The 25,036-nt window shown below is 48.4% G+C and overlaps 2 protein-coding genes across 2 annotated transcripts; both read left to right on the top strand.

Moving 5' to 3' along the window:
• The first annotated feature begins 2,442 nt into the window (after nt 1-2,442).
• On the top strand, nt 2,443-6,196 carry LOC132593185 (uncharacterized). Its single transcript, XM_060282710.1, has 10 exons — nt 2,443-2,466; nt 3,392-3,456; nt 3,613-3,781; nt 4,125-4,266; nt 4,345-4,463; nt 4,595-4,744; nt 5,225-5,463; nt 5,525-5,639; nt 5,751-5,887; nt 6,073-6,196. Exons 1-10 carry the CDS (start codon nt 2,443-2,445, stop codon nt 6,194-6,196), a joined length of 1,284 nt encoding a protein of 427 aa, XP_060138693.1.
• Nucleotides 6,197-6,223: 27 nt separating this feature from the next.
• Nucleotides 6,224-14,455, top strand: LOC118086845 (uncharacterized). Its single transcript, XM_060282709.1, has 10 exons — nt 6,224-6,430; nt 6,806-6,940; nt 7,093-7,257; nt 7,552-7,710; nt 7,807-7,911; nt 8,029-8,134; nt 8,347-8,409; nt 8,679-8,865; nt 8,952-9,121; nt 14,262-14,455. The coding sequence occupies exons 1-10, from the start codon at nt 6,239-6,241 to the stop codon at nt 14,453-14,455; spliced, it is 1,476 nt and encodes a 491-aa protein (XP_060138692.1). The 5' UTR covers nt 6,224-6,238.
• The last annotated feature ends 10,581 nt before the right edge of the window (nt 14,456-25,036 follow it).

Here is a 25,036-nt window from a genome sequence, read left to right as displayed (position 1 = left end):
AAGTTGGCATGAGGGTTACACAAATCTTAAGGTGCACACATAGCTGACATGCACCCTGGGGAAAAACCAATCCTTCACTTTCAGAGCATCATCTGTGCTTATCACTACATTCCAAGCAGAGATCTTTGTTTAAAAACAAACTCTTAGTCAGTTTTCCAATAAATCGGCTCCTAACCCTGACTCGTGAAGCTGCTTCCTCTGCTGAGAATATGTGTGCTAAAGGTGGGGAGAAAAGACAAGGTCGGACCACAATCAGCAACTGGAATACCTGAAGATGCTGTTTTCAACCAGAAAAAAAGGAAAGGAGCAGAAGTGAAAACCAGACCTGAAGTCCTTTCCTCTGATCTGGAAACCCAGGTCCTTAGTTCCAGGTGGTAGGAGCAGGTGGGCACATTATGGGGAGTTTTTCGATACAGTGGTACCTCGCTTTTCAAACAGCTTAGTTCATAAACAACTTGAAACCCGAATGCTGCGAAACTGGAAGTAGGTGTTCCGGTTGTTTCAAACTTTTATCGGAAGATGAACATGCTCCGTTTTGAGTCCCCCTGTGTTTCCTGTTGCGCTGCTCATGTGCGCCCCCCTCCCCCCACTGTAATTCTAGCCTTCCCTTTCCGATTGCAGTGTTCCGAGGTGATATTTGGAGCTTACATTTAGTGCTTTTGTTTTTGTTATTTATTTTGTGGTTTGGGTTTTGAGGATTTTTCAGTTCCTTTGTTTTTGTGACTGTGTGGATCCCAGTTCAGCTACTGATTGATGGATTGTGCGACTGCGGAAATGGATAAAAGACCCCCATCCAAACCATGACTCTCATCAGTGGAGGTAAGAAAATGAGGAAATCAGGAAGCGGGGCGGCTTCTGTCAATCCTGGACAGTCCCTGGGAAAGAGGGACACTTGGAGAGTCTACGCCACAGAGACAGAGGGAGGCTCTGCCAAGTCCTGGGTGTCTCCAGCCGAGGTCCCAAGGCCCAGGTGGCTGAGGAGGGAGAACCAGAAGGGCCAGGGAGCCCGGAGGTCCTCCTTGGGAATCAGGGGCTGCCCAAGGCCTGGCTGGACAGAGGCTCCCTGACCATCAGGACAGTGCTGGGAGCCAGAAGGGCCTCATCCAGAAGCAAAGCCCCAGCTGGGGTGGCCACCTGGCCTTTCAAAGACGGGTCGGTTCCCTTTCGGGCACACAGAGTCCCCTGCTCCCTTTGAGAATGTTCTTGAAGTCCATAGAAATCAAATGTCCAAGTTTCCCCCTCACCCTAACCTGCATGTCTTGCGCAGCCTACCTGGCTATGCACCTCGCCAGAAGAGTCCGCCCTCTCTAGCTGGCTGATGGACGCTCCAGGCTAGCCAATAGCCAGCTGGCTCTTCTGGGGTGGGTGGAGCTGCTGCTGCTGCTGCTGCTGCTGCTGCTGCTGCTGCTGCTGCTGCTGCTGCTGCTGCTGCTGCTGCTGCTGCTGCTGCTGCTGCCAATGGCTCCCAGAGAAGCAGCCAGACCTTTCCTGGAGCAGCAGCCTCTGCTTGCAAAGCTCCGTCTCCCTCGGCCTCTCACTGCCCGGGGGGTCTCAAGGGTCTCTGGGCTCCTTCCCACCTCTAGAATGGATGGCGGGGAGGCTGCAAAGGAGGCCTTCTGTCCCTGAAATGGCCGTCAGAAATACAGATTGAAGAAATCACCACCACCACCTGCCATTCCCTGGGCATTAAAGCACCATCAATTTCTGATATGGGAGCTCTCAGAGAAGCAGAATATCTTGTTCTCTCTTCCCCCTTCCTTCCTTCTCTTTTAGATGGGTTTCCACACTTGTGATTCTTCTGGCAGGCAGAAATTCAGCAGGTGGGGAGCCTTTACCAGGCACTGCCTGCTGCTGCTGCCTGTGGGGCCAGATAAGCCCCTCAGGGGAATCGGAAAGGGGCTTGAGCCCCACAGCCCCCCTGGTGTTGGGCATGAAGGCCTACAGGGTCAGTTGCTGCGTCTCTGTCCCAGAAGAGCTTGGCCCCAGCAGGACAGGACTTGCCTGGGGACATCTCAGGCCTCTCCTTGGGCCAAGGGAAAGGGGCTCTTCCTCTGCCTTCTTCCTCCACATCCCTTCCATTGGGTGTCTTGTCTTTGGACTTTCCTAACCTGAGGACAGGACTTCTCTCCCCCCCCCCCTCCTCTTTGAAATCGATGCCAGCTGCTTTGGGAAACAACCAGAGTCTGCAAAGCAGGATACAAGGAACAGAAAAAAGTATCAAACTCGTATAAATATCACCCTCGCGTTGCATGGCTCTAACCACTAGGCCACACGGACGGTCTCTTAGAACCTTGGCCCTGAGGCCGGGAATTCCACATTCTCAACTGACGTTGCCTAGCAACGGAACTTGTGACCCTTTGAACAGAGCTTCCTGCATCCTCAGCATCTCGAGGTTGGCAGAGGTGGCCTGTAGTGACCTTCGCTCAGTCACTACATTAGAAGATGGCGTCCCAAAGAAACCTGGAGGTAAGTGGAGGTTGCCATGGCCAGGGGACTTAACTCTGGAACCTAGATTAATGGTATCACCAAGTTTGGCAAAGAGCTATACCAAGTCACAGAAAGGGTTGAGCTTTGGAAGGGGAGAAGGAATGCCAAAAAGGGAAATTCAGTGTCCTATATTGCAGTCGATTGAATCTTCCTTTTGATTTATGTTCATGTGAATGTGGGAGAGGCTTCCTTTCTATTTCTACATACTGGATGTTCTCTTTGTACTACAGTTTGCAGGGAAAGGGAAAAACAGAGGAAGAAGAAGAAAAGAGAGGGGGAGCGGCTGGCCCAGTGGAGGGGAAGGGGGTGCCAGATGCAGCTGGTTTTTCTGCAGAGCTGAGGCAGGGAGCCCTGCTGCCCACCTGTCCACAGTCCATGGCAGGGAAGGGCTGCTCCCAGGTGCAGGCGAGGGAGAGAGAGACAGGAGGCCTGGCGGATGGGAAACAGCGCCATGGCCTCTGCTGAGACAGGCCAGCTCCCTCAGGCCTCCTCTCCCCCAACTGTCATCTGGAGGCAGCCATTGGATCAGCATTCTAGACACTGGGGCCTGAGCTTGGGAGTTGTCTTTTCCTCTGCCCTCCTTGCCCCCTTTCCTTGTGGGTTGTATTTCTGTTTGTCATACTGTTAATTACAAGAGAAGTCTGCCATTAGGAGTTTCTTGCATTTCATTTCATGGAAGGCTCTCTTGGAGCCTTTTTGGCTTAACAGAGGGGTACAAATGCTCCAAATGGATGAATGGAGGGATGGATGGATGAATAAGGTCTCTAAGGAAATGGAGGACAGAGATTTTCAGTTTGTTTCCCAACCTACCTCGTCTGCGCTTTCCTGATCAGCACAGGAACATGAATGGGTCTGATCCATTCTTCACATTCTGATGTTCCTGTTTCTCTTATCTCATGGACAGGGAATTGATTTCGACGAAGATCAAATATCGGTAATCAGCCTGGAAGATGAGGATCTTTTTGCAAGGTAATGCTATGTGAACCACTCCCCCCCCCCCAGTAATCAATTGCTTTCAAAAGCCCCCCCCCCGGGTCCATTTCTATGGTGGTGGTGCTTGGGGTCTTTGAAGGATGGAAGGCAATAAAACCTTTTTACAAAAGTGCTACTCCTCTCTCCCCTCAGCATCTCAACCACAGGCTCTCTGGGTGCCGCTGATCCTCCTCCCGACGGCTTCAGGAAGGACCAGCTGAAGGCCAGACTTACGGATGTCGTCACCAGGATGAAGAGTGGGAAGATCCGAAGGAAGGTGCTGCAAGATCTTTCCGCCCTCCTGCAGAAGATCCAGGAATATGTGAGTTACTGAAGGGAAGCATTGCAACCATGCAGGGCTGACAAGGCCTTCAGGCTGCCCCTTCTAGGCCCACCCTGCAAGGTGCCCAAGGGACAATCGGGCATCCCAGCACATAACCCATTTTTAGAACAGAGCTGGGCCATAGCAGAGCAAATCCTAGTGAGTAAAAAGAAGTAAAAAGCAAATATCAGGAAAAGAGGGGTGGGAAGTCAAAAGAAATGGGTTTTTTTCTGTATAGGATGCTAAATGTTTGGGAATCTTTTGAAGATTTAATAAGAATGTTATAGGGAAAATGGTGCTGGGTCTCTTCTCTTATCAGTCATTTCTCTGGGTCTCTTCTCAGCCATCGGTAGCGCTTCCTGCATCCTCCCTTGGCCAACTGGTGGCCATTTCCTGTCTGTCTGCATTGGATCCAGACCCGGAGTGCAGGCAGCGGGCAGCAGAGGCCCTCTGCCATCTTCTGCCCATCCTGCGGCGCAAAGAAGGTAAGACTGGAAGGAATACATTCCAGCATGGGGTGGGGTGAGCAAGGCCCGAACTAACCCTTTGGTTTCCCTTTGCAGAGACACTGGCACGAACGTCGTGGAACCAAACACTCCTCATCCGAGCTCGGAAGGTCCTCCAATCCACCGGAGGAGCGGTTCCTGAATTGTTCCTGAATAATTGTTACTCTCTTGCCAGGGTAAGTCGCTGTCACACAAGGCACAGCGGCCTCTCAAGCCACATGTTCTGGGTTCCGCAGAGACAGCACCTGGGCTTTCTGCTCCCCAGCCCTGACCTGTGGGCATCTCTGACCTTCCTCTCTTGCTTCAGGTCTTTGGTGCCTATCTTCCTGAGGAGCAGCTCTTGGAGGCCATGTGCTTCCTGGCCAGCGATCTGGTTGTCGAGAGCAGCTTCAACCCCTTGGACATCTCCCACTTGCTGCAAGAGTTCATCAAGCAGTTTAGCGGCACAAAAGTGGAGGTAAGGTGTCTGCAAAGGTAGGAGAGAAGAAGATTCTCCACTTCTTCTGCTGTAGGGGAGGCAACCTCATGCCACTGGGTGGCCAGGACACATGTTTGTTTAGAGAGGCCTGGCAATGTCAGGACAGGAACCTCAGCCAAGGGGCCTGAGAAACATGGGTCCAGCCATAGGGAATCCTCCTCCTCCTCCTCCTCCTCCTCCTCCTCCTCCTCCTCCTCCTCCTCCTCCTCCTCCTCCTCCTCCTGGGAGCAGACTGGCAAGCTTCTTCTCTTGGCCAAGAATGGATAGGGGGGCAACTGGCGCCCTGGAGCTGCCTGGGTCCAAAACTCCCAAGGACCCTGAGTGGTACCTTCGAAGGAAGATGGCTGTGGTGGCACAGGTCAAGGGGGGCCCCTCTTTCTATGAGGGGTGGGGGGATCCGCCGGCAGACAGCCCCGCTTCCTTGTACTCTCCCAGCAACCCTCTCCTTTTCTCTGACAGGTGGAGGTGCTGCTGGAGGCCTTCTATAAGATCACCCAGGGGCCTACAGTGCAGGGCAGAAACATGGCCGCCTTTGCTTTGTCCATCATGCCACCCCAACACCTGGCAAAAGTGGTTGCATACCTCCTCCAGTTTCCCTTCAGGTACGGAGCCCTCCAGGCAGGTTCTACTGGGCTAAGGGAAAGGTTGGCAAGGTGCAGGGCTTGCTCAGAAAGCCCTTGCTGCCATTTCCTCTCTGTGTGGCATGGCAGCAAGCAGAAGACTTGAATCTGACCATTGCTCTTGTTTTTTCATTCACAGAGACTGCGAGAGAGTATGGAAGGAGCTTTTGGCATCGGCCGACCAAGAACAACTGCTCCATCTCATGGCCGAGCAGCTTTACCAAAGCCCCTTGGCGGAATCTGCCACCCAAGTGGTAAGGACGACCCACCTGCTTTCTGGCTTCCTTCTTCCCAGGGTAATATCGAGGGGTTTCTGGATTCTGCAGAAAAGCAGGGAAAGTGACTTGCACCTCTCTCTCTTCCAGCAACATCTCAGCAGCCTGTTGCACGCCATCCTCAGGATGGAGGTATACAAGGCAGCTGTGCGCCGGAACTTCCCGCAGCTGCTGATCGCTCTCCTGGGGATGGTAGTCAACTTCCACTACGACCAGGAATTCCTCGGGTGAGTAGTGTGTTGCAAAGGCGCCAATGGAGTCTTTTTCCCTTCAACCTCGGGGGGTTGCCAGTCCAGCTTGGTTTTCCAAGGGAGGCTCTCCTTCAGGCTGCTGCTAGGGAGCAAGGATGGGGAAGGAATTGGAGTGGGTGGCGATGACCCGCCTGCTAAAAGTGGCCTTGCTTTGGTTACAGAGGGGCTAAGGAAGTTCTGCACCTCCTTCTCGGCACCACTGGAGAGCAAGTAGAGGCGGCCATCATCAACCAACTTTTCTGCCGGGAGAATTTCAGCCAGGGGTTGTCTGCCATGGTGAGGTAAGAGGTGACCTTCCCCAATAGTCTGGCAAACGGAGGTCAAGGCATGGGATCAGACTGTGCCCCTGTTGGCTTCCTGCGGTGCCTTTCCCTTCCTCACCCAGATCTGGTTCTCCATTTCAGAGCTGTCGGAAAGCGACACTGGTGGATCCCTCCGATGGTGGAAAACATCACCGCTGCTCTCGAGGACCAGGAGTTTGCCGGAATGCCACAAGTAGCGGCAGCTATCTACATCGAGGTGAGGGGGGCTGACGCGGGAGGAAATGGGTGCAGCAAGGAGGCCCTGGCTTGCTTTCTGCCCAGTGTTGGGGTTGTGTTCTTCGGCTCCTTTTGTGTCCTTGGTTCTCCAACCAGCCTCCATCAGAATTTGGACCTTGCAGCTGCCTTTACCTTCCATATTCTGTGGCTTATGTCAAGGCTCCTTTGAGCCTAAGGACTGTTGCCTGTTTTAGTGCTCCTCAGAGTAGACCCATTGAATTTGAGGTACATGGCAAACTTTGGTCCATTCCCTTCAGTGGCTTTGCTCTGTGCAGAACTGCAGGTGGTGGATAAAAGGAGAGCCTGCCTCAGCCTCTCATCACTGCAGACATTCTTTCTCTTTGGGCCTCTTTAGCTGCTCAGCTGCCGTCTGCAGGTCTATCCCTGTGAGGAGACACTGGAGCAGCTCCTCACCTGGCTGAAACATGACCACCTGCAAGTCCGGAAGCTCAGCGTCAGAGGGATATCCCTGCTTCTGGACTCTGACATGGCAAGTGATGCTCACCGGGAGGGAGGGGAGCACAGATCTGGATTCTAATCATGGCTCAGCACTCTTTTGCTGACAGAATGCTGAAGGGCCTGTTCTCAAAGAAAAAGCGTGGGGCCTTTTAGACCTTTGAAACGATTCTCTCTTTTGTGTAGGACCCTTCGCTTCTGCGGCTGTCACTGCTGGATTTCCTCCCTGATGCAGAAGCTGATGTCTTCCCAGAGTTGATAGAGCTGGTAGACCAAGCCTACCTCTCCAGGGAGCTGGGAGAGGAAGACCTGAAGATGCTGGCGGCAACCTACTGCGGTCTGACTGCCCATGTGAGTGTTAGGGAACACATGACATCACACAGGGTGGGGGAGAGAATGCTTTGGAAGAGGAAGGCTGGTGTTTAGACTGGCATGCAGCAGAGATCTTCTGGCTTCAGGAGGGTGTTCCTCTGGAGCACCTTCTCTTGGAAGCCTGCCTGGAAAACACAGGGGGAGAGTCACCCCTGCCCCCAGTCTCCCTCAGGAGGAGGAGAGGGGGCTCAGCAGCCTCAAAACACCTCGGTGGACAGGAGAAAGGAAGCGGATCTGATGAGAAACACAACCTCTGATCTTTTCTGCCTACAGGAGGAAGCCTCTGCCCGGGCATCAGCCATCCAACATCTGGGGCTGCTTCGGGGCTGGGTGAGAGACCAAGGGCTTCCCATAACAACAACAGAAGAAGCAGCCATTAATGAACTGGTCGCCGTCCTCATTCACCTCGAAGACGAGGACGAGGTGGCCAAGGTGAGGGCCAAGGAGGTGGACTTCTGCAGTAGGAGGGAGGGAGCTTCCAAGACGATGTCCTGCAATTTGTAACCCTCTTCTCTTCTTGTGTTGCAGGCCGCAAGGAGGGCTCTTTCCCATCTAGCCCCACAAGTCAAGTGGTGGGCGCATCCCGAGAAATTTAGCCTCCACTTTGCTCTCCACCAGGCTGCCAAGCATCTGGTAAGGTCCCTCTGCTTTGTTGGCAGCTTTGCCCAGGGATGTCTTTGGGGGTGACAGGCTCTTCTGCCGTGCTCTCAAGCCTCTCTGATGCCACTTCTCCTTTGCCTTTGCCGACAGAGCAAGACCTTCAGCAAGAACATCCTTCGGAGTGCTGCCTTGACATGTACGAAGCCGTCTGCCAACAGGCTGCCAGCAGTCTCCAGGGTGGCAGCTCTGCTTCTGGGTAAGTCAAGCAACGTCCTTCCCTGGTAGGGATGGATGGAAACGTCTTGGTAACGATGGCAGTGAGGATGGGCATGTCCCCAGGCCACCTTGCTCTGAGTGCTCCGCGAGGGTGGAGGCCTCTAGACGCATACCTGTCCTCCTGCCGAGCTGCCTCTGTCTCCGCTTGCTTTGCACCGAGATGACGTCCCTTTTCTTGCCCTGTCTCTCTAGGTCATCTGGCTTTCCGGGATGCCAGTTTCATCCACAGTGAAGACATGGCATCCTATGGTACATGTAAGTGAGACTTACGGAGGGCAGGGGGGGTGCTTCTTCTGAGAAAGGGCTTTAGGGGAAGGCAGCTTCCCAGGTGTGTGTGCAGACAGAGGTGCCACAAGATGAACATGCCAAGAGGATTGGAATGTGACTTCATTGCTCTCTCTCACACACAAATATCCCCCTAGCCCACACCCTGGTCCTGGGAGGAGCTCTGGTGGGGGTGCTTTGCAAGCTTTTGCCTGGTGAAAAGCCGATTCCTTGCTCAACCTTTCTCCCTTGCCACTCAGGGCTGGAAGAGATGCAGCAGCACGAGGAAGAAGGGCTCAGGCGGACAGGGAGGAGCTGCCTGAACATCATGCAGCGGGCCTGTAAACATCGGCAGAAAGGCAGGGTCCAGCGCCTTGTGAGGAGGCTGCTCCACTGTGTTCACAGGGAACCTTACCCGCAGGACTTCCTGAGCTGCATGCCAGGTGAGTGAGGCATCTGGTTAGTTATTTGGACGTCTGATGGGCTGTTGGGAGGTGACGTTTCCCCCAAAAAACCCTTTCTCCTCGTGACAGAACGTCCGAAATCGCGCCAGGCCAAGGCAACGTGAACATCAGCGTTGTGCTGCAGAGATACCATCTTCTGCTCTCCGTGGGATCCACTCTGGACCAGCGCCAGGAACATCAAGGCCATCAGGATCGACCAAGAGGAGTGGTGCTGCCCTCACAACCCTCCATACATAGCGGTAGGAAACCTTTTGTTGTTGTTGTGGCTTTATGGAGCTCCCCCAGTCGCTGGTGTAGGCCCAGGGTCCGGTTCCTTGCTGTCTGCCATCCTCTTGAGTGGCAACCCCCCAGCAGCGACTTTCTTCCATTTCTTTGTTTGGGGTGGGCAACAAGAGGGTCTAACATTCATGAGATTTAGTGCCCTTTCTAACAGAATCTCTTTTCTCTCTTTCTTGCATGAACGGCGGCCTATCTGCTGGAACCTGGGAGAAGACGTCCGGAGAAAAGAAGACCCCTGCAAGAATGTCATCAGCCGGGAAAGGAGCCGCCCGGAAGACGACACCTGCAAGATAGACCCTCCACCTGGCAGTGAATTTGAGGATTGGACACTTTCTATTGACTCTTTCAGCACTCTAAACAGCAAGCGGGACTTTTTTTAGTTAGAGAGGTTAAAATTGATGTATAGAATAGGATAGGCAAAGGGTAGATAACACTATACTAGATAGCATTTTGTATATTGTTTTTGTCTTTATAGTTGTAATTCTTTTAATAAAAATATATTTTTATGGAGTCATCTGCCACTCAGAGATGGGGATGTACACAACCGTCCCTTTTCACCATCCTGCCTGCCCCACTTCCTCATCAGTTCTCTCCAACTGCATCTCACCTGCAACCTCCAGCGGCTGAGACAAGATCCAGGCTAGGGAAACTCATGAGAAAATGTGAAGAAGAAGAAATAAGAGAGAGGTCTCTGCCAAAGTCATAGAATCATAGAGTTGGAAGAGACCACAAGGGCCATCCAGTCCAACCCCCTGCCAAGCAGGAAACACCATCAAAGCATTCTTGACATATGGCTGTCAAGCCTCTGCTTAAAGACCTCCAAAGAAGGAGACTCCACCACACTCCTTGGCAGCAAATTCCACTGTCGAACAGCTCCTACTGTCAGGAAGTTCTTCCTAATGTTTAGGTGGAATCTTCTTTCTTGTAGTTTGAATCCATTGCTCTGTGTCCGCTTCTCTGGAGCAGCAGAAAACAACCTTTCACCCTCCTCTATATGGCATTGTTTTATATATTTGAACATGGCTATCATATCACCCCTTAACCTTCTCTTCTCCAGGCTAAACATACCCAGCTCCCTAAGCTGTTCCTCATAAGGCATTGTTTCCAGGCCTTTGACCATTTTGGTTGCCCTCTTCTGGACACGTTCCAGCTTGTCAGTATCCTTCTTATCTGTGGTGCCCAGAACTGGACACAGGACTCCAGGTGTGGTCTGACCAGAGCAGAATACAGTGGTACTATTACTTCCATTGATCTAGATGCTATACTCCTATTGATGCAGCCCAGACTTAGACCTAGGAGAAAGCAGGTTTCAAATCCCCACTCGGCCTTGGGCAGTCACTCCAGTCACTGTCCCTCTCTCAGCCTAATCAAGCTCACAGGGTTGTTGTAAGGGAGATATGGGGAGGGAGAGGATAATCTTGAGCCACTTGGAGGAAAAGAAAGATACAAATGAAAAAGAAATATTTATTTATTTTCTATCATGCCCTTCCTTGCAAAAGAGCTACGTCAGCAAACAATGTGATAAAACATTTATTTATTTTAACAAACAATTCCAAACCAGGTGCAGACTGGGAAAGATCCCAACTTAAAACATTTCGAAGGAGAGAAAGTTTTTCAGTAGGTGCCAAAATGACAACAGAGGTGGCACCTGCCTAATTCAAGGGGAAGAGATTTCTTAGAGTAGGCGCCACAACACTAAATATCTGATATCAGGAAATCCACTCAGCACAATCCAGCTAAGGCAGTGTCTGCAAGAGGCCCTCACCTGCACAGCGCAGGCAGAGATGATTTTGCAGGCATCCTGGTCCCCTGCCTCTACAGGGCTTTATTCCCCTAAGGTAAAAAAGGTAAAGGTAAAGGACCCCTGGATGGTTAAGTCCAGTCAAAGGTGACTATGGGGTGCAGTGCTCATCTTGCTTTCAGGCTGAGCCGGCTTTTGTCCACAGACAACTTTTTGGGTCATGTGGCCAGCAGGACTAAACTGCTTCTGGTGCAACGGAACACTGTGACAAGTGCCAGAGCGCCGGAAACACCAGCTGCTGTATTCTTCGCCCCATAAGATGCACCCAACCATAAGACGTGCCCAGTTTTTAGAGGAGGAAAACGGGGGGGGGGGGGGATATTCTGAAGCAAATGTTGTACTACACTATTTAATAAACAACCGGTATATCAACATAATATTTCAACCATGTAAAGTGAACAGCAGTCAACAGTGGCAGGAGAGAGAAGGAAGGAGGGGGGGAGGGAAGGAAGAGAGAGAGAGAGAGGAAGAGAGGGAAGGAAGGAGGGGAGGGAGGGAGGGAGGAAGGAGAGAGAGAGAGAAGGAAGGAAGGGTAGAAGGGGTGAGAGAGAAGGAAGGAAGGAAGGAAGGAAGGAAGGAAGGAAGGAAGGAAGGAAGGAAGGAAGGAAGGAAGGAAGGAAGGAAGGAAGGACAGGGGGGTGAGAGCTGTGGGGCAAAGGGGGAGGAAGGGACAGCCCGAAAGCGCCGCTTTGGGGCTGCCCCTTCCTCCCCCTTGCCGCAGCAGGAAACACCATCAAAGCAGCTCTCGGTCTGCCCGCTTTCCAGCAAGCCGGGAGAAGGCCCTGGCTTGCTGTAAAGCAGGCACATTAGGTACCCTTTGCTCCATAAGATGCACAGACATTTCTCTTTCCTCTTTAGGAGGAAAAAAGTGCGTCTTGTGGAGCGAAAAATAGGGTACCTTTCTGGCACAGCAGTACCTATTTATCTACTTGCATTGGTGTGGTTTCAACTGCTAGATTGGCAGTTCCCCCAAACCAGCGTCTTGATCTCATCAATCAATCTCCTTTATTGGCATAAAAAGTGCATCATATACATGGATCAGAACACAACACAGCTAATGAAACATAGGAGGAGATACTTTAGGATAAAACTGTCCAGACATAATGTGGTACGAAAATGGCTCTTAGGACCTATGGTGACGTAATTTCATGGCATCACTCAAAAACCTTGCCACATTCTCCACAACAACATTCCTACAATTGTTCAGCAGATAAGACACCCTGGAAGAGTCAGTGTGATAAATCCCCTCCTTCAATAAGGGGGTCAAATACTTATATATTTTTGCATATATTTTTGCATATAATGGGCAATAAAATAAAACGTGTGATAGATTCAACCTGTCTTGTACCATAAGGGCAGTATCCTTCAGAGGATGGGATTTTCAAAACTCTACCTTGCAAAACTGCAGACGGTAGGACGTTAAGTCTTGCGAGGGAAGAGCTCTGCGTAGGTGGGGATCGTAACGCTGGTGTAAATAGGGAGTGTTCTGGCCAAACGAGGGTGGAATTCCCAACCCCAACGGGGAACAGGTTTTAGTGGCTGCACTGCAAAGGGTTTGGAATTCAATCTCTAGGATTCTGCACTTGATTGTCTGGAATGCTTCCAATTGTGGGAGCATCTTCCTCTTAGCCTGGTAACTAATTGGCCACCTGTGTAATTCTTTCAACAGCAGGGCAACATGTTGGCAATATCCTGCCAATGTGAGCATTTGAATCACCACATTTTGCACCAACTGCAGCTTCCAGACCAGCATCAGAGGCCGCTCCTACATAGGCACATTATACGGTAGTAATCCAGTCTGGAGGTTACCCAGCACAGCAACAACCGTGGCCAGGCTATCCCAGTCCAGAAACGTCTGTAGCTGACTTACCAGTCAAAGCTGGTAGAAGGCGCCCTTAGGCACTGAGGCCACCTAAGACTCCAGCAAAATAAGCTGGATCCAGGAGCACCCTAAGACTATGATTCTGCTCTTTGTGGGGAGTCTGGTCCCATCCAAAACAGGCAAATGATCTGGAGTCAGGACCTGCCCCCCCCCACCCACAGGGCCCCCATCTTGCCAGGATTCAAAGTCAGTACTGTATATTGGCTCTCATCAAGCCCACAACTGAGTCCAAGCTTAGATGGTCTCAGATTCAGATGTTACACCAGTTGCTGCACCCACAATCCTTTAAAAGGTTTTTAGGTTATTTTGGCCACTGGGCAGTGGTTGTCATAATAAACCAATGGATCCAGGGTGGGCCTTTTCCAGGATTACCACCTGATTAATGATGGTGATAATGGAACAGCAAGATTCAGCTGCACTTTGCCATTTTTAAAGGTCAATGCAGTACCTAATATGAGGTATTGGTGTCAGGAATCAGTTGTGGGCGCCAGTCTGAGGGGAATCAGGATTTGGGGAGAAACTAGTAGCCACAAGGGTCATCCCAGGGCATTTTGATGCTGAAGGTAAAGGGAAAGATGGTCCCCCTCCATCCCATGTGGAGAAACCAGGGTCCTAAAAACATACAACCCCAAGTGTCAAAAGGCCATGGTAAAGAGGTGTGTCCTCAGCATTCTCCAGAAGCTGTATAATGAAGAGGCCAGGCGCATCTCTGTGGGGAGTTCCACAGCTTAAGGGCCACCGCAGAGAAGGCCCTCTCCCATACCATCACCACCCCAAGCCTCTGTGGGGGGAGGAACTACCAAGAGGGCCCACTCTGCCAATCTCAGCACCCAAGAGGGTCTGTGATGTCAAACAAGACTTCAGATGAACCCAGTCCGTTCAGGAGTAGATAGCCCTATGCATTTTGGATGACTTTGAGCCAACTGCGCACTCTCTCAGCCTAATCTACCTCATAGGGTTGCTGTGAAGGAGAGAGGGAGATTGTACAGTGGTACCTTGGTTCTCAAACTTAATTGGTTCCAGAAGTCTGTTCCAAAACCAAAGTGTTCCAAAACCAAGGCGCACTTTTCCATAGAAAGTAATGCAAAATGGATCAATCCATTCCAGACAATTAAAAACAACCTTAAAACAGCAATTTAACATGAATTTTACTATCTAACGAGACCATTGATCCAAAAAATGAAAGCAATAGACCAGGCTGCAATCTACTACCCAGTATAAAAACTGGCAGTGATCTACCCATTGCCATTGGAGGGATGAGCGTGTGGGGTGCGTGAAGGGGAGTTCAAGTGGGGGGCGAGAATGAAAGGGAGGCAAAAGTTCTCTCTCTGGATCCCCCCCCCAGCGCCCCTTCCTCACCTTCTTCAGGGCTGGCACAAGCAGCCCCCACCCCTTGGGTGCATTCTCCTCACTGAAGAACTCTTACTGCAGCGCCGCAGCCAGCATCCTCCCCACGCCGTCCCACACCCTGTGAGCGGATGCCACAGCAGTAACCTCTGGGGCCGAGCCACTTGGTGTTCCTCTGCGGTCCGGAGTGGCGGCCATGGGCGACACCTAACTCAGCGCCAGCCGCAGCAGCGAAATCCAGAAGCCGAGAAGGGGGGTTATTGATGCAGTGGCCCCCTTCTCACCGGGTCCCTCTGCTGCTGCCGCCACAGCATCAGCCACCCCCTCCTCTGGTACTGGGTGTTGCCAGTGGTCGGTGCGGCCAGTGCTGAGTAAGGGAAGCCCAGGTCGGGCAGCAAGTGAGCAGGCAATGGAAGGGTGGCACTCAAAACGGAAGTGCACACACACACACACCCGGAACGGAGTACATTTAGGTTCCAAAAACAGTTCTAAAACCAGAACACTCATTTCCGGTTTTGAAGTGTTCGGGTTCCAAATAGTTCGTGAACTAAGCTGTTCAAAAACCGAGGTACCACTGTATAGGGCAGGGGTAGGCAACCTAAGGCCCATGGGCTGGATGTGGCCCAAACACCTTCTCAATCTGGCCTGTGGACGGTCTGGGAATCAGCGTGTTTTTACATGAGTAGAATGTGTGCTTTTATTTAAAATGCATCTCTGGGTTATTTGTGGGGCATAGGAATTCATTCTTCTTCTTTTTCCAAAATATAGTCTGGCCCACCACATCGTCTGAGGGATAGTGGACCGCCCCACAGCTGAAAAAGTTTGCTGACCCCTGCTGTAAGGTAAAGGTAAGGGTACCCCTGACCATTAGGTCCACTCATGACCGATTCTGGGGTTGCGGCGCTCATCTTGTGTAATTGGCCAAGGGAGCCAGCATACAGCTTCCAGGTCATGTGGCCAGCATGACAAAGCCGCTTCGTTTACCTTCCCGCTGTAGTGGTACCTATTTATCTACTTGCACTTTGACATGCTTTCGAACTGCTAGGTTGGCAGGAGCTGGGACCGAGCAACAGGAGCTTACCCCATTGCGGGGATTTGAACCACTGACCTTCTGATAGGCAAGTCCTAGGCTCAGTGGTTTAACCCACAGCGCCACCCGCGTTTGGCACACCCCTGCTGTAGGGTGTGCCAAACTCCCTGGAGGAAAGGTGGGGTCGTCTTCATCTGCTTTTCCTTAGCTCATGATCACCGCCTCTCATTCATCTTGCCACCATCTCTCCCATCCCCCCTCGGGTCCTTTGTGGTTGCCTAGAGACCACAATAGCTGAGAGATGTTGGAAAAGGTCAGACACACACTGCATTAAGGAAAAAAAGCCCACACAGCGGGAGAACAAATACATGCAAAAGGCAGCTCTAACCTTTTGACACAAATAAGCACAGATCAGGTAAAGGCTGGAAGGAGTTTGTTTTGTTAGCAATGTTGAAGGGGGGAAAAAAGCACACACCAGCTTCTGTAGGCTCTTCAGCATATAAATCCTGACCTTTTGCTAGAAGAGGCAGAGATGTGTGCTCTGATATATGATCACAGTCCCTCCCCTAGTGGCTGTAAGGCTGGATAACTGCAAATGCTTGGTATCAACCTTTAGATCACTGCAAATGCTTGGTATCAACCTTTAGAAGGGGGCTGAATAAGTTAACAGCTTATCATGGACCATGAGGCAAAAATAATGTGTGCACCTTCTTTAGCTTCTCTCGCTGCTTAGAAGCCCTAGATGGCCAAGGAAGGTTGCAGTAGCCTTGCTTTGCCTCTGTACAGGGTGAAAGAAGTTAAAATATTCAGCCACTCAGCATGCTCCAGTCTTAACAGAATGGTACCAGATGCACCCCCAGCCTAACCTACCTCACAGGGTAGTTGTGAGGATGAGTAGAGCCACATATGCCACCTCAAGCTCCTTGGAGGAAAGGTGGAATATAAATGTAATAAATAAAGACTAAGAGTTGTTAGCCAATTAAATTCTACTCAGCAGGGGTGCTAACTTGAAATATTGTGGGGCCCAGGTAAGCCCCGCCCCACATAATCAATCACATGACATGGTGCACACACACCATTTATAATAATAATAATAATAATAATAATAATAATAATAATAATAATAATAATTTATTTATACCCCGCCCATCTGGCCGGGTTCCCCCAGCCACTCTGGGCGGCTTCCAAAAAAACAGAAATTCTAAAATACAGAAATCCATCAAACATTAAAATACAGAAATCCATCAGACATTAAAAGCTTCCCTAAACAGGGCTGCCTTGAGATGCCTTCTAAAGGTCTGGTAATTGTTGTTCTCTTTGACCTCTAGTGGGAGGGCATTCCACAGGGTGGGTGCCACTACCAAGAAGGCCCTCTGCCTGGTTCTCTGTAACTTGGCTTCTCGTAATGAGGGAACCGCCAGAAGGCCCTCGGAGCTGGACCTCAGTGTCCGGGCAGAACGATGGGGGTGGAGACGCTCCTTCAGGTATACTGGACCAAGGCCGTTTGAATGACAATGCCCAAGGTTGCAGGGGCCCAGCCCCCTCAAATATTTCATTGTGGGGGTTGAAGCCCCCACGGCCCCTAGCAGTTGGCACCTATGCTACTCAGTGTAGACCCCTTGAAATTAATGGGCCTAAGTTACTCATGTCTATTCCTTCCAGGGGCTCAACTTTTGATAGGCCCAATGCAGGCATAGGCAAACTCGGCCCTCCAGATGTTTTGGAACTACAACTCCCATCATCCCTAGCCAACAGGACCAGTGGTCAAGGATTATGGGAGTTGAGTCCCAAAACATCTGGAGGGCTGAGTTTGCCTATGCTTAACCCAGGGGTCAGCAACTTTTTCAGCAGGGGGCCAGTCCACTGTCCCTCAGACCTCGTGGGGGGCCGGACTATATTTCAAAACTAAATATGAATGAATTCCTATGCCCCACAAATAACCCAGAGATGTATTTTAAATAAAAGGATACATTCTACTCATGTAAAAACATGCTGATTCCTGGACCATCAGCGGGCCGGATTTAGAAGGCAATTGGGCCGCATCCGGCCCCCGGGCCTTAGTTTGGGAACCCCTGGCTTAAGCAAACCTTTACAGATGGGTGAATGCTTCAGGTTTCATGGGTTGGAGTCTTCTGCCATCAATTTAAGGTGCTACAGGATACTTTATAATTTTTTTTGCTATAACACACTTATAACTGGGGTTTATATGCAATTTATGACTGAAGAGGATGATGTGTGGCAAGTCTAACTTATTTTTTTCTTTTACATGCAAACAGGTTTTGAGTCCAGATGTGAGGCGAAGTCTGCCAGACTCTCCCAATAACATCTTTTCTGGTGTCCATGTACAGGACACCATGCTCCACAGAACACGCTCCGTGAGAGTGAGATTTCCAGTCAACCACTGGCGCAGGCAGATTGACTAAACAAGCAGCATATGCCCTACAATTTGACAAATTAGTGCATAATTAACATTAAATTATGAAGAAATGGAGGAAATGAGGAAGTAGGCTGCTTGCTACATGTTGCAGTCTTGTACAGTTGGTCTCCTTGAAATGCCTTTGGCTTTAGTCCCACAAAAGCATCTGCTCACTGACCACTGGCAGTCAGTGTAATGACATTGATCTAAATGGACCAAGAAACTGACTCTGTGTAATTTCACTGGTCCATAATATCACTGGTCCACTTAACTCAATACTGTATTCTCTAAACTGACTGACAGCACCTCTTCAAATTCTACAAGTGCCTGTTCTTCAGGTTCCCTACTTGAAATATCTGGCCTCTTAGGTAGCCAGCCTAGGACAGAAAGTTGCCTTACACCTTGCTTAGTGAGGAAAAGGGACAATCATGGAGGGGGGGAGCATACAAAAGGTTGATAGAATTATTAATGGTATGGGAGCAGTTCTTACTTCCTGTCATTGCAGAACTTGTGCTCACTACATAAACCAAAGGGATCCTGCATGCAGCCTTTTTTGTCGGATCATGGCAACTTTTGACGCCCACTCACTGCCTTCCAAAGTCATGTCAGGAGGTGCTGGGCTTTGAGAAGGAACGTGATGGCTCTGACAGGGTCCGAGAGTTATTTTGCTGCCTTCTCAAAGCCTAGTTAGTGCTTTCCTAACTTTGGAAAAGAGGTGGGAGGGCTCTAGGACCATGCCACAGTCTCACACCTCCTTCTCAAAGCCCAATGCCTCACTTAGGCAGCTTTGGGAAAGCAGCGCAAGAGTGTCAAATTTTGGCCTTGCTCCCCCCACCCTGTGTGACAAGGCACTGGGCAGTCCACAAGTCCGAGCAGGCTCTGTGCTGCTCAAAAAAGCAATGGAGGCCTGCAGGGCGCTGGAGCAGAACAGGGCTTGGGCACCAGGATTGTGGCATGCCCTGCCCTATCCCGCCCCACGGGCGCCGCATGCTGCCCTGGCACCCCAGTGGCTGGCTATGCCACTGGCTCAAACTCCCATCCTCCCTGACCAATAAGAGTGTTTGCTGGGACTGATGGCAGCTAGAGTCTAGCAACATCTGGAGGTGACCAAGTTAGAGAAGGCAGATTTCGACAAATTTAAAGATACAACAGGGCTCCATTGCTCACGGTCACCTCAATGTCTTCTGTTGAGAGCTGTTAATGCCACATTCCCAGACCAGCGGGAACATCTGGGAGAACTGTGAACTGAAGATCCTGGGATTTTTCCTGTCAAGACCTGCAGCACTTGGATAACAGCCCAGGCTGGCTTGACATTATCAACACCACCTGGTATAGCCCTGGCAGAACATTTAGTGTCAGGTCATCCCTCTTGCCTCAGGGTTTTTGCCAAGATCAGCAACATATCCAGTTCTCTCCAATGCCTGAACCTCCACGTCTCTCTACCAGCTCTCTGGCCCTGCTTTGTGCTCTCCCTCTAGGGAGTATGCCTGCCTGGGACATGTCCTTGAACTGTAACACCACCTCCAGCTTGCCTGGATGGAGGATGCAGTGTGGCCCCCAGCAGGTCAACCATGATAGAACGTGGCCCTCTGCCAGAAAAAGACTCCTCTCCTCTGAATGAGATACATTTCATGACATCTGCCACTGGGAAGCAGTCATCTGCCCTTCATAATCTGATTTTGTTATTAACTGTCCCAGACAAGGAAAAAGAAGGTAGGTAGGTTCATTACAGTTCTGTGCTTTTTATTATTCTACTAGTTTGCATCGATGGTTTTATTGTATGTATTTGTTATATTTGTGCAGGGGAGGGGCCTTAATTTGATTAGAGAAGTAATGCAGAAATTGTCTCAAGTAAATATATTCCAAATATTTTAAATAAATGCAAATAATAAGTTTATAAAGTTTATACACATCCATCCATTTCCATGTACAAGTTGTCAGGTAACCACTGCTGATATCCATCTTCAAAGGGATGAATGGGAAACCTTTGCTAGTCTTACCTGCTTAGGAATGCGAACACACTAGCTTGTTTTTTCCACCCTTGTTAAAAATTTTTTTATGGAAAAGAAAATATATATAGCACCATGCACACAAGATTTCAGCAGCCTGCACAATTTTTGTAGTGCAGCTCTTATCCCATACTGCTGTACAGTAGATGCATTGCATTTAAACATTCATCTTCTAGGTCTGTTACATCATAGAATCATAGAGTTGGAAGAGACCACAAGGGCCATCCAAGTCCAACTCCCTGCCAAGCAGGAAACACCATCATAATGGTCGGTCTTTGGGAAGGAGTAAATTTTCTTTTAAGATGTATACTGCTACACATTTCTTTAGGACGCAACCAGGTGGTTTATTTAAATGTAGGATCAACCCTACTGATCCAGAATGCAAATCCAGAATGCACTCACTTTTCAGACACACCATTGTTCCTTATGTGAAGATTTCAACTATCACAATAAATGTCTGAACAAACCAGGCTTGGTCTAATCACCACTAAATGGTTGAGAATTTGGGCAAAGTGGGAAAGTCCAAACTATTTGCTAGTCAGACAGCAATTTAAAGACTTATCGTATGTACATTCTGAGTTTGTCCTTGCCTTACCTTTGCTGGCATGCCCAAATAACTATGGTTAACTGCCAAAATCATGGTCTGCAAAGTTCTGCAAACTCACAGTTTAAAGCTTAGCTCCAAGAATAGATTGCCCAATTTGAAATTGAATGACAAATTCTGGTTAGGGGAACCCAGAAATGGAAGAAGGAACGCAAGTGTAATGATGGGAGTGAGACTCTGCAAACCTACAACACATTCCTGATCCACCAAACATCTCAAACTAGCTGTTCATTTATTTAAAAAAAATGTTAAGTGGGGTAACTTAGCAGCTTTCCATAGAAGTTTCATAGCATGTTTTCTTTTTTAAAAAAATACAGCAAGTCCATTTTGACGGCCTTACAGCAGAAAATATTTGCAAGAAATGTTGCTATGTCCTCAAAGCCTCCTGCTCACACCCAGTCCCTGAAAACACAGACGTCTCTGTAGTAAAGACACACACACACACACAGAGGTTGCTGCTGTTCTGAGGATCACTGTTGCAATGAGCACGCTATCTGATACACTTTGATATTGGCACCCTGAGATAGTGTGTCATTAGGATCTCTCGATGTCAGTATTTTCCAGGCTCAAGTTTTCAACATCAGAAGTCTCATTTCATGTTTTCATGAGAGAACATATGCTTACCTTGTGGTGAATTTTCCTGCACTCCTTTCCTATTGACTAAGGGCAAGTCTGACATCACACACCTCCATGCTCCCAGTGGCTGTCCTTCTGCAGTTACAACCATCATGGGCACTTTTAGCATCATGTTCCTGTCTATCAAAATTCTCAGCAAAGGAGACCCTTTCTCCTGTTGGCCTTGGTGCAGCTCTTCCCCCCCCCCAATAATTTTTATTCGTTTTTCAAATACAGAATCACAAAAAACAAACAAAAACTCAGAACAAAATATGAAACAAATAAAAATAAAATAAACAATACCACATAAAAAAAAGAAAAACTTCTCAAATTTTATATTGTTTACTTCCTCGATTCCCCCTCACTGGGTCCATTATATAATCCAATTAAGCAGTTTTCATCTTATCTCTTAATTTAATCTGACACATTTTATCATTAACACTCAAATATCCTATTCTAAAAATATCATCTATTCTCCACCAATAATTAATCAATTTATCCAAATAAAAAATGATTTCCCCTTCCTTTATCTTCTGTTTCTCCCCTTAGTCTAGAGATTTTTACCAATAACTTTCCATAAATTTAAATATTAATTCTTATATCATATAAACATTAAAAAAAAACATTTAAACCCATTATATCAAATTTAACCCCCCTTCCCCTGAACTCCGGGTCTCCCAGATTCATCAGCGAGTTCCATAAGTCATTCCAGTTTTGGACCATCCAAATCAGTCAAGAAAGTTACACCCATTACTACCCCTCACCCCACTCCCACCCTGTCCCAGCCTACCCACCATTCTTCCTCAATCATCCCCTGGTGTCTTCAAATGCTGTAGTACAAAACCATCCAGCAAAAATTCCCTTCTCCAGCCCTTGCTCAGTTTTTATTCCCTTTGTATTCTGACCCCAGTATGGATCCTCCCCTCCCTCTCTCACTGGGAGGACATTACTCCATGCTGGTTCTTCTTTGGTGACTTCTTTAGTGACTCCTTGGATCAGGCAGGTGTTCTGTCCCCCCCCCTCTCACTGGGGGAACCATGTTCCATATATCTTTCTCCTTTTTTAAAAATTCCATTACACTGTCCAAGACTGGTGGTTGTTCCTCTTGCGTGACTTCGCTCTCTGTTGGGCTTAATCCTTTTTCTCTGTCCTGACACTTCTGGTTCCTTTCATGCCATTCTGTATTACTTTTACGCAACAATAAATTATTTTGCAGCAATTCGTTTCTCAAGTCCAAAATCAATTCCAAAAGATCCTTTCGTAAGCCAAGGCCTTCAGACGATGTTGTGGCTACAGTCATCCTGCTTATCTCAGATTTCATGGGAACAGAGCAGAGCAGGAAGTTGAACAATTGTATTTCCAAAAGCCTCAGAAATCAAGCTTATGTCCATATTTCTCATTTTTAAATTATTTTCTCATGTCTTAAAATTCTTATGTCCATTTATAAAAAGAGCAATGTCAAACTCTCTTCACAATTGACAGTTCTCCGTGTCAAAAGGGTAAACAAATTCCTTTCTATTGTGACATCATAATGGCGGCTCGCTGCTTCCTCCCGGGACCCGACTTCAGTTTCCAGGGGGATTTTCCCTAGTCCAAATTGAGAATTTTTGCAGGGATTTTAACGAATTTCATCCTTCTCCCCTTTACCCTGCCTCCGGGGGAGGGAATTAAGTCCAGTCCTTGGTATTTAAAAGATTCATTTCACTTTTCTGGCTATAGGCAAGTTAACTGCATTACGGTCCTCACAATGGGGGAGATCGACTTCCTGTTTAAATCTCCTCCCGTGGCCAATTCATTCCAATTATTAAGAAAATTTCTTAAATTTCTCCTTTTACTCACGGTATCCAATGTCCTCATTTTTTTTCAATTTTTAGGAAGAACCTGTTGGAAGATCCTGTTGCCTGGCAGGATCGCAGCTTTGTGCCTCTGAGATAGCTATGTTCCAATGCGCCGCGTTAGCTCAAAAACCCCTGCTCTCTTGCCACCCAGAATTAGGCTAGCCGGGGGGGGGGGAGCTTGCTTCTGGCGTCTGCCGGATCCACGTCCCCGAAACACTCAATTTGGGTTTTCTTCTGGGGCGCTGCTGCGCTGAAGCAGTCCCCCCTTGACTTGAAGGCACACGTTCCCCTCAGCTGAGGAGAACCGCGCCCACCACTGCTGCGCGATTGGCCGGAAGTCGGCCTTGGTGCAGCTCTTGGTAGGGTTTCCTCCGCTGCTGCTGCTCCATCGCAGCGATCAAACCAAAACCTGATCTTCAACATCTAGATTTACTAGATATGTGATTTTCAAGTCTTAAGTGAATTTTATTCCTTTTACAGATGAGATGAAAACTCCAGGACAAGGCCCTGTTTCAATAATCTCTTAAGAGTTTCAAGGTCAAAGTGTACCAAGGTCAAAGTGCACCACCTGGAAAAACCTAGTCAAATGGCAATTATGGTTCACTCCTTTTGGAACACTGACTTCTCATGGTGATCATCTGTCATTGACTATGATATACATATGTATTCACTTTTTATTCATTTTCCTTCACACAATCAGATGATACCTGGAGCTCCCAATAACCACAGCAATACAAAAACCAACTGAGATGGACAGCAATGATTGAATGGTACACCCCTGAGAGTAGGTTTACCACAGTCTGATTGTGTGTATAAGTCTTTATGTCAGCCACATGTCTCCCTGTTTATTTAACTTATATGCAGAATTCATCATGCGAAAGGCTAGACTGGACGAATCCCAAGCCGGAATTAAGATTGCCAGAAGAAATATCAACAACCTCAGATATGCTGATGACACAACCTTGATGGCAGAAAGTGAAGAATGAACTGCCTTGTTCATGCATCCAATTACTAAACACCAGTGCAATCCCAAGGTAGACAGCATTGTGTCTGCTATCCTTTGCACTTTTACATTCTGGGTAGAAGTTGATATTTGCCCTATTATTGCAGAGCAGTCGACTGCAGAAATATCTCATAGTGCTGCTCAAGAGTTCTTACATAGCTGTTGGTGGGCCTATTCTGAAGCCTGAAATGGATCAGTCACTCCAACAGCCCAACAAGACAAAGTAAGATCCATGAGCTCTGTCCCCGTAAGTTATATCACTTAGATGTGGCACTTATGTTCTATTATTTTGTCAAATACCCCCAAGCCAAACTGCATGATCAGCAGAATCAGATCATGCAGTTCTTTCACTAGAACTGCATGTTTGGACTTGCTTTCATACAAAAACTTCTCCCTCATAGAAAAAAAATGCAATGTCCTGAAGAAGTTTCATTACAAATGGCAGCAGTCAAATATGAAATAACCCCCAACGTTCCGAAGGTACCGTCTAGCCAAGTTGCACCACTTGATTCTAATGATCATCTAAGCTTGGCTTGCCCCAGAAAGGGGACTAATACTAACCTGTACTGCAACACCACATTAAAAAGGACGGGCAGCTGGCTGCTGCAAAGGAAACTCGTGTGTGTACGCACAAAGTACTGCTTAGGATGCGGAATCCCTACAAAAGTAATTGACTGGTAAATGTTGTGAACTCCCAGAAAAGTAAGTGCTTCTCTAGGCATGGCAGCAGGCGTTGCGTTGGGAGTTTTCTGTCATCCTCTTATATGAGAATTCTGTATATATTTGCACACAGCTGACAAATCAGAAACACATGCACAAGGACCAGCTTCTCCCTGTGATATTTCCTCTTTAAATATAAATAAATAAATCGTGCAATGTCTGGATAGAGCAAGTTATCTGTTACTTGGAAAACATGTTTCACTTACCTAATTGCTTCTGTTTCTTCCCTTTTAAAAAGCACTTTTCACTTCTTAGTGCAAGAATAAAATTTGTAATTTTAGACAGACACGACAGTGTGCAAACATGCTTGGACTAAGAGGATTTTTAATGTGAAAAATATAAGATGTCTCATTGCTAGATACAACTTGATTTCTGAAGCATCTCTTTTTTTAAAAAACACACCACAACATTATTTTTTAGCAGAGCCTTGACAGCTCAGTCAGCCTCATTCCAACTGTGCATTAAGCCTCGTACTCCAATATGTCTTGAACTGAATAAAACTGTATCTCATGATGCAAGGTAAAAGTTTAGTGAATCAGGACCTCCAAATCTTCAGGTGTGCATATGCATGCATTTCAGACAGAAACAAGAAGATTCTGGAATTCTATTA

Source organism: Zootoca vivipara, chromosome 14 (assembly GCF_963506605.1).
Source record: "Zootoca vivipara chromosome 14, rZooViv1.1, whole genome shotgun sequence".
Classification (NCBI taxonomy): Eukaryota; Metazoa; Chordata; class Lepidosauria; order Squamata; family Lacertidae; genus Zootoca; species Zootoca vivipara.
The sequence above is the reverse complement of the archived record's forward strand: the minus strand, read 5'-3'. Positions and strand labels throughout refer to the sequence as shown.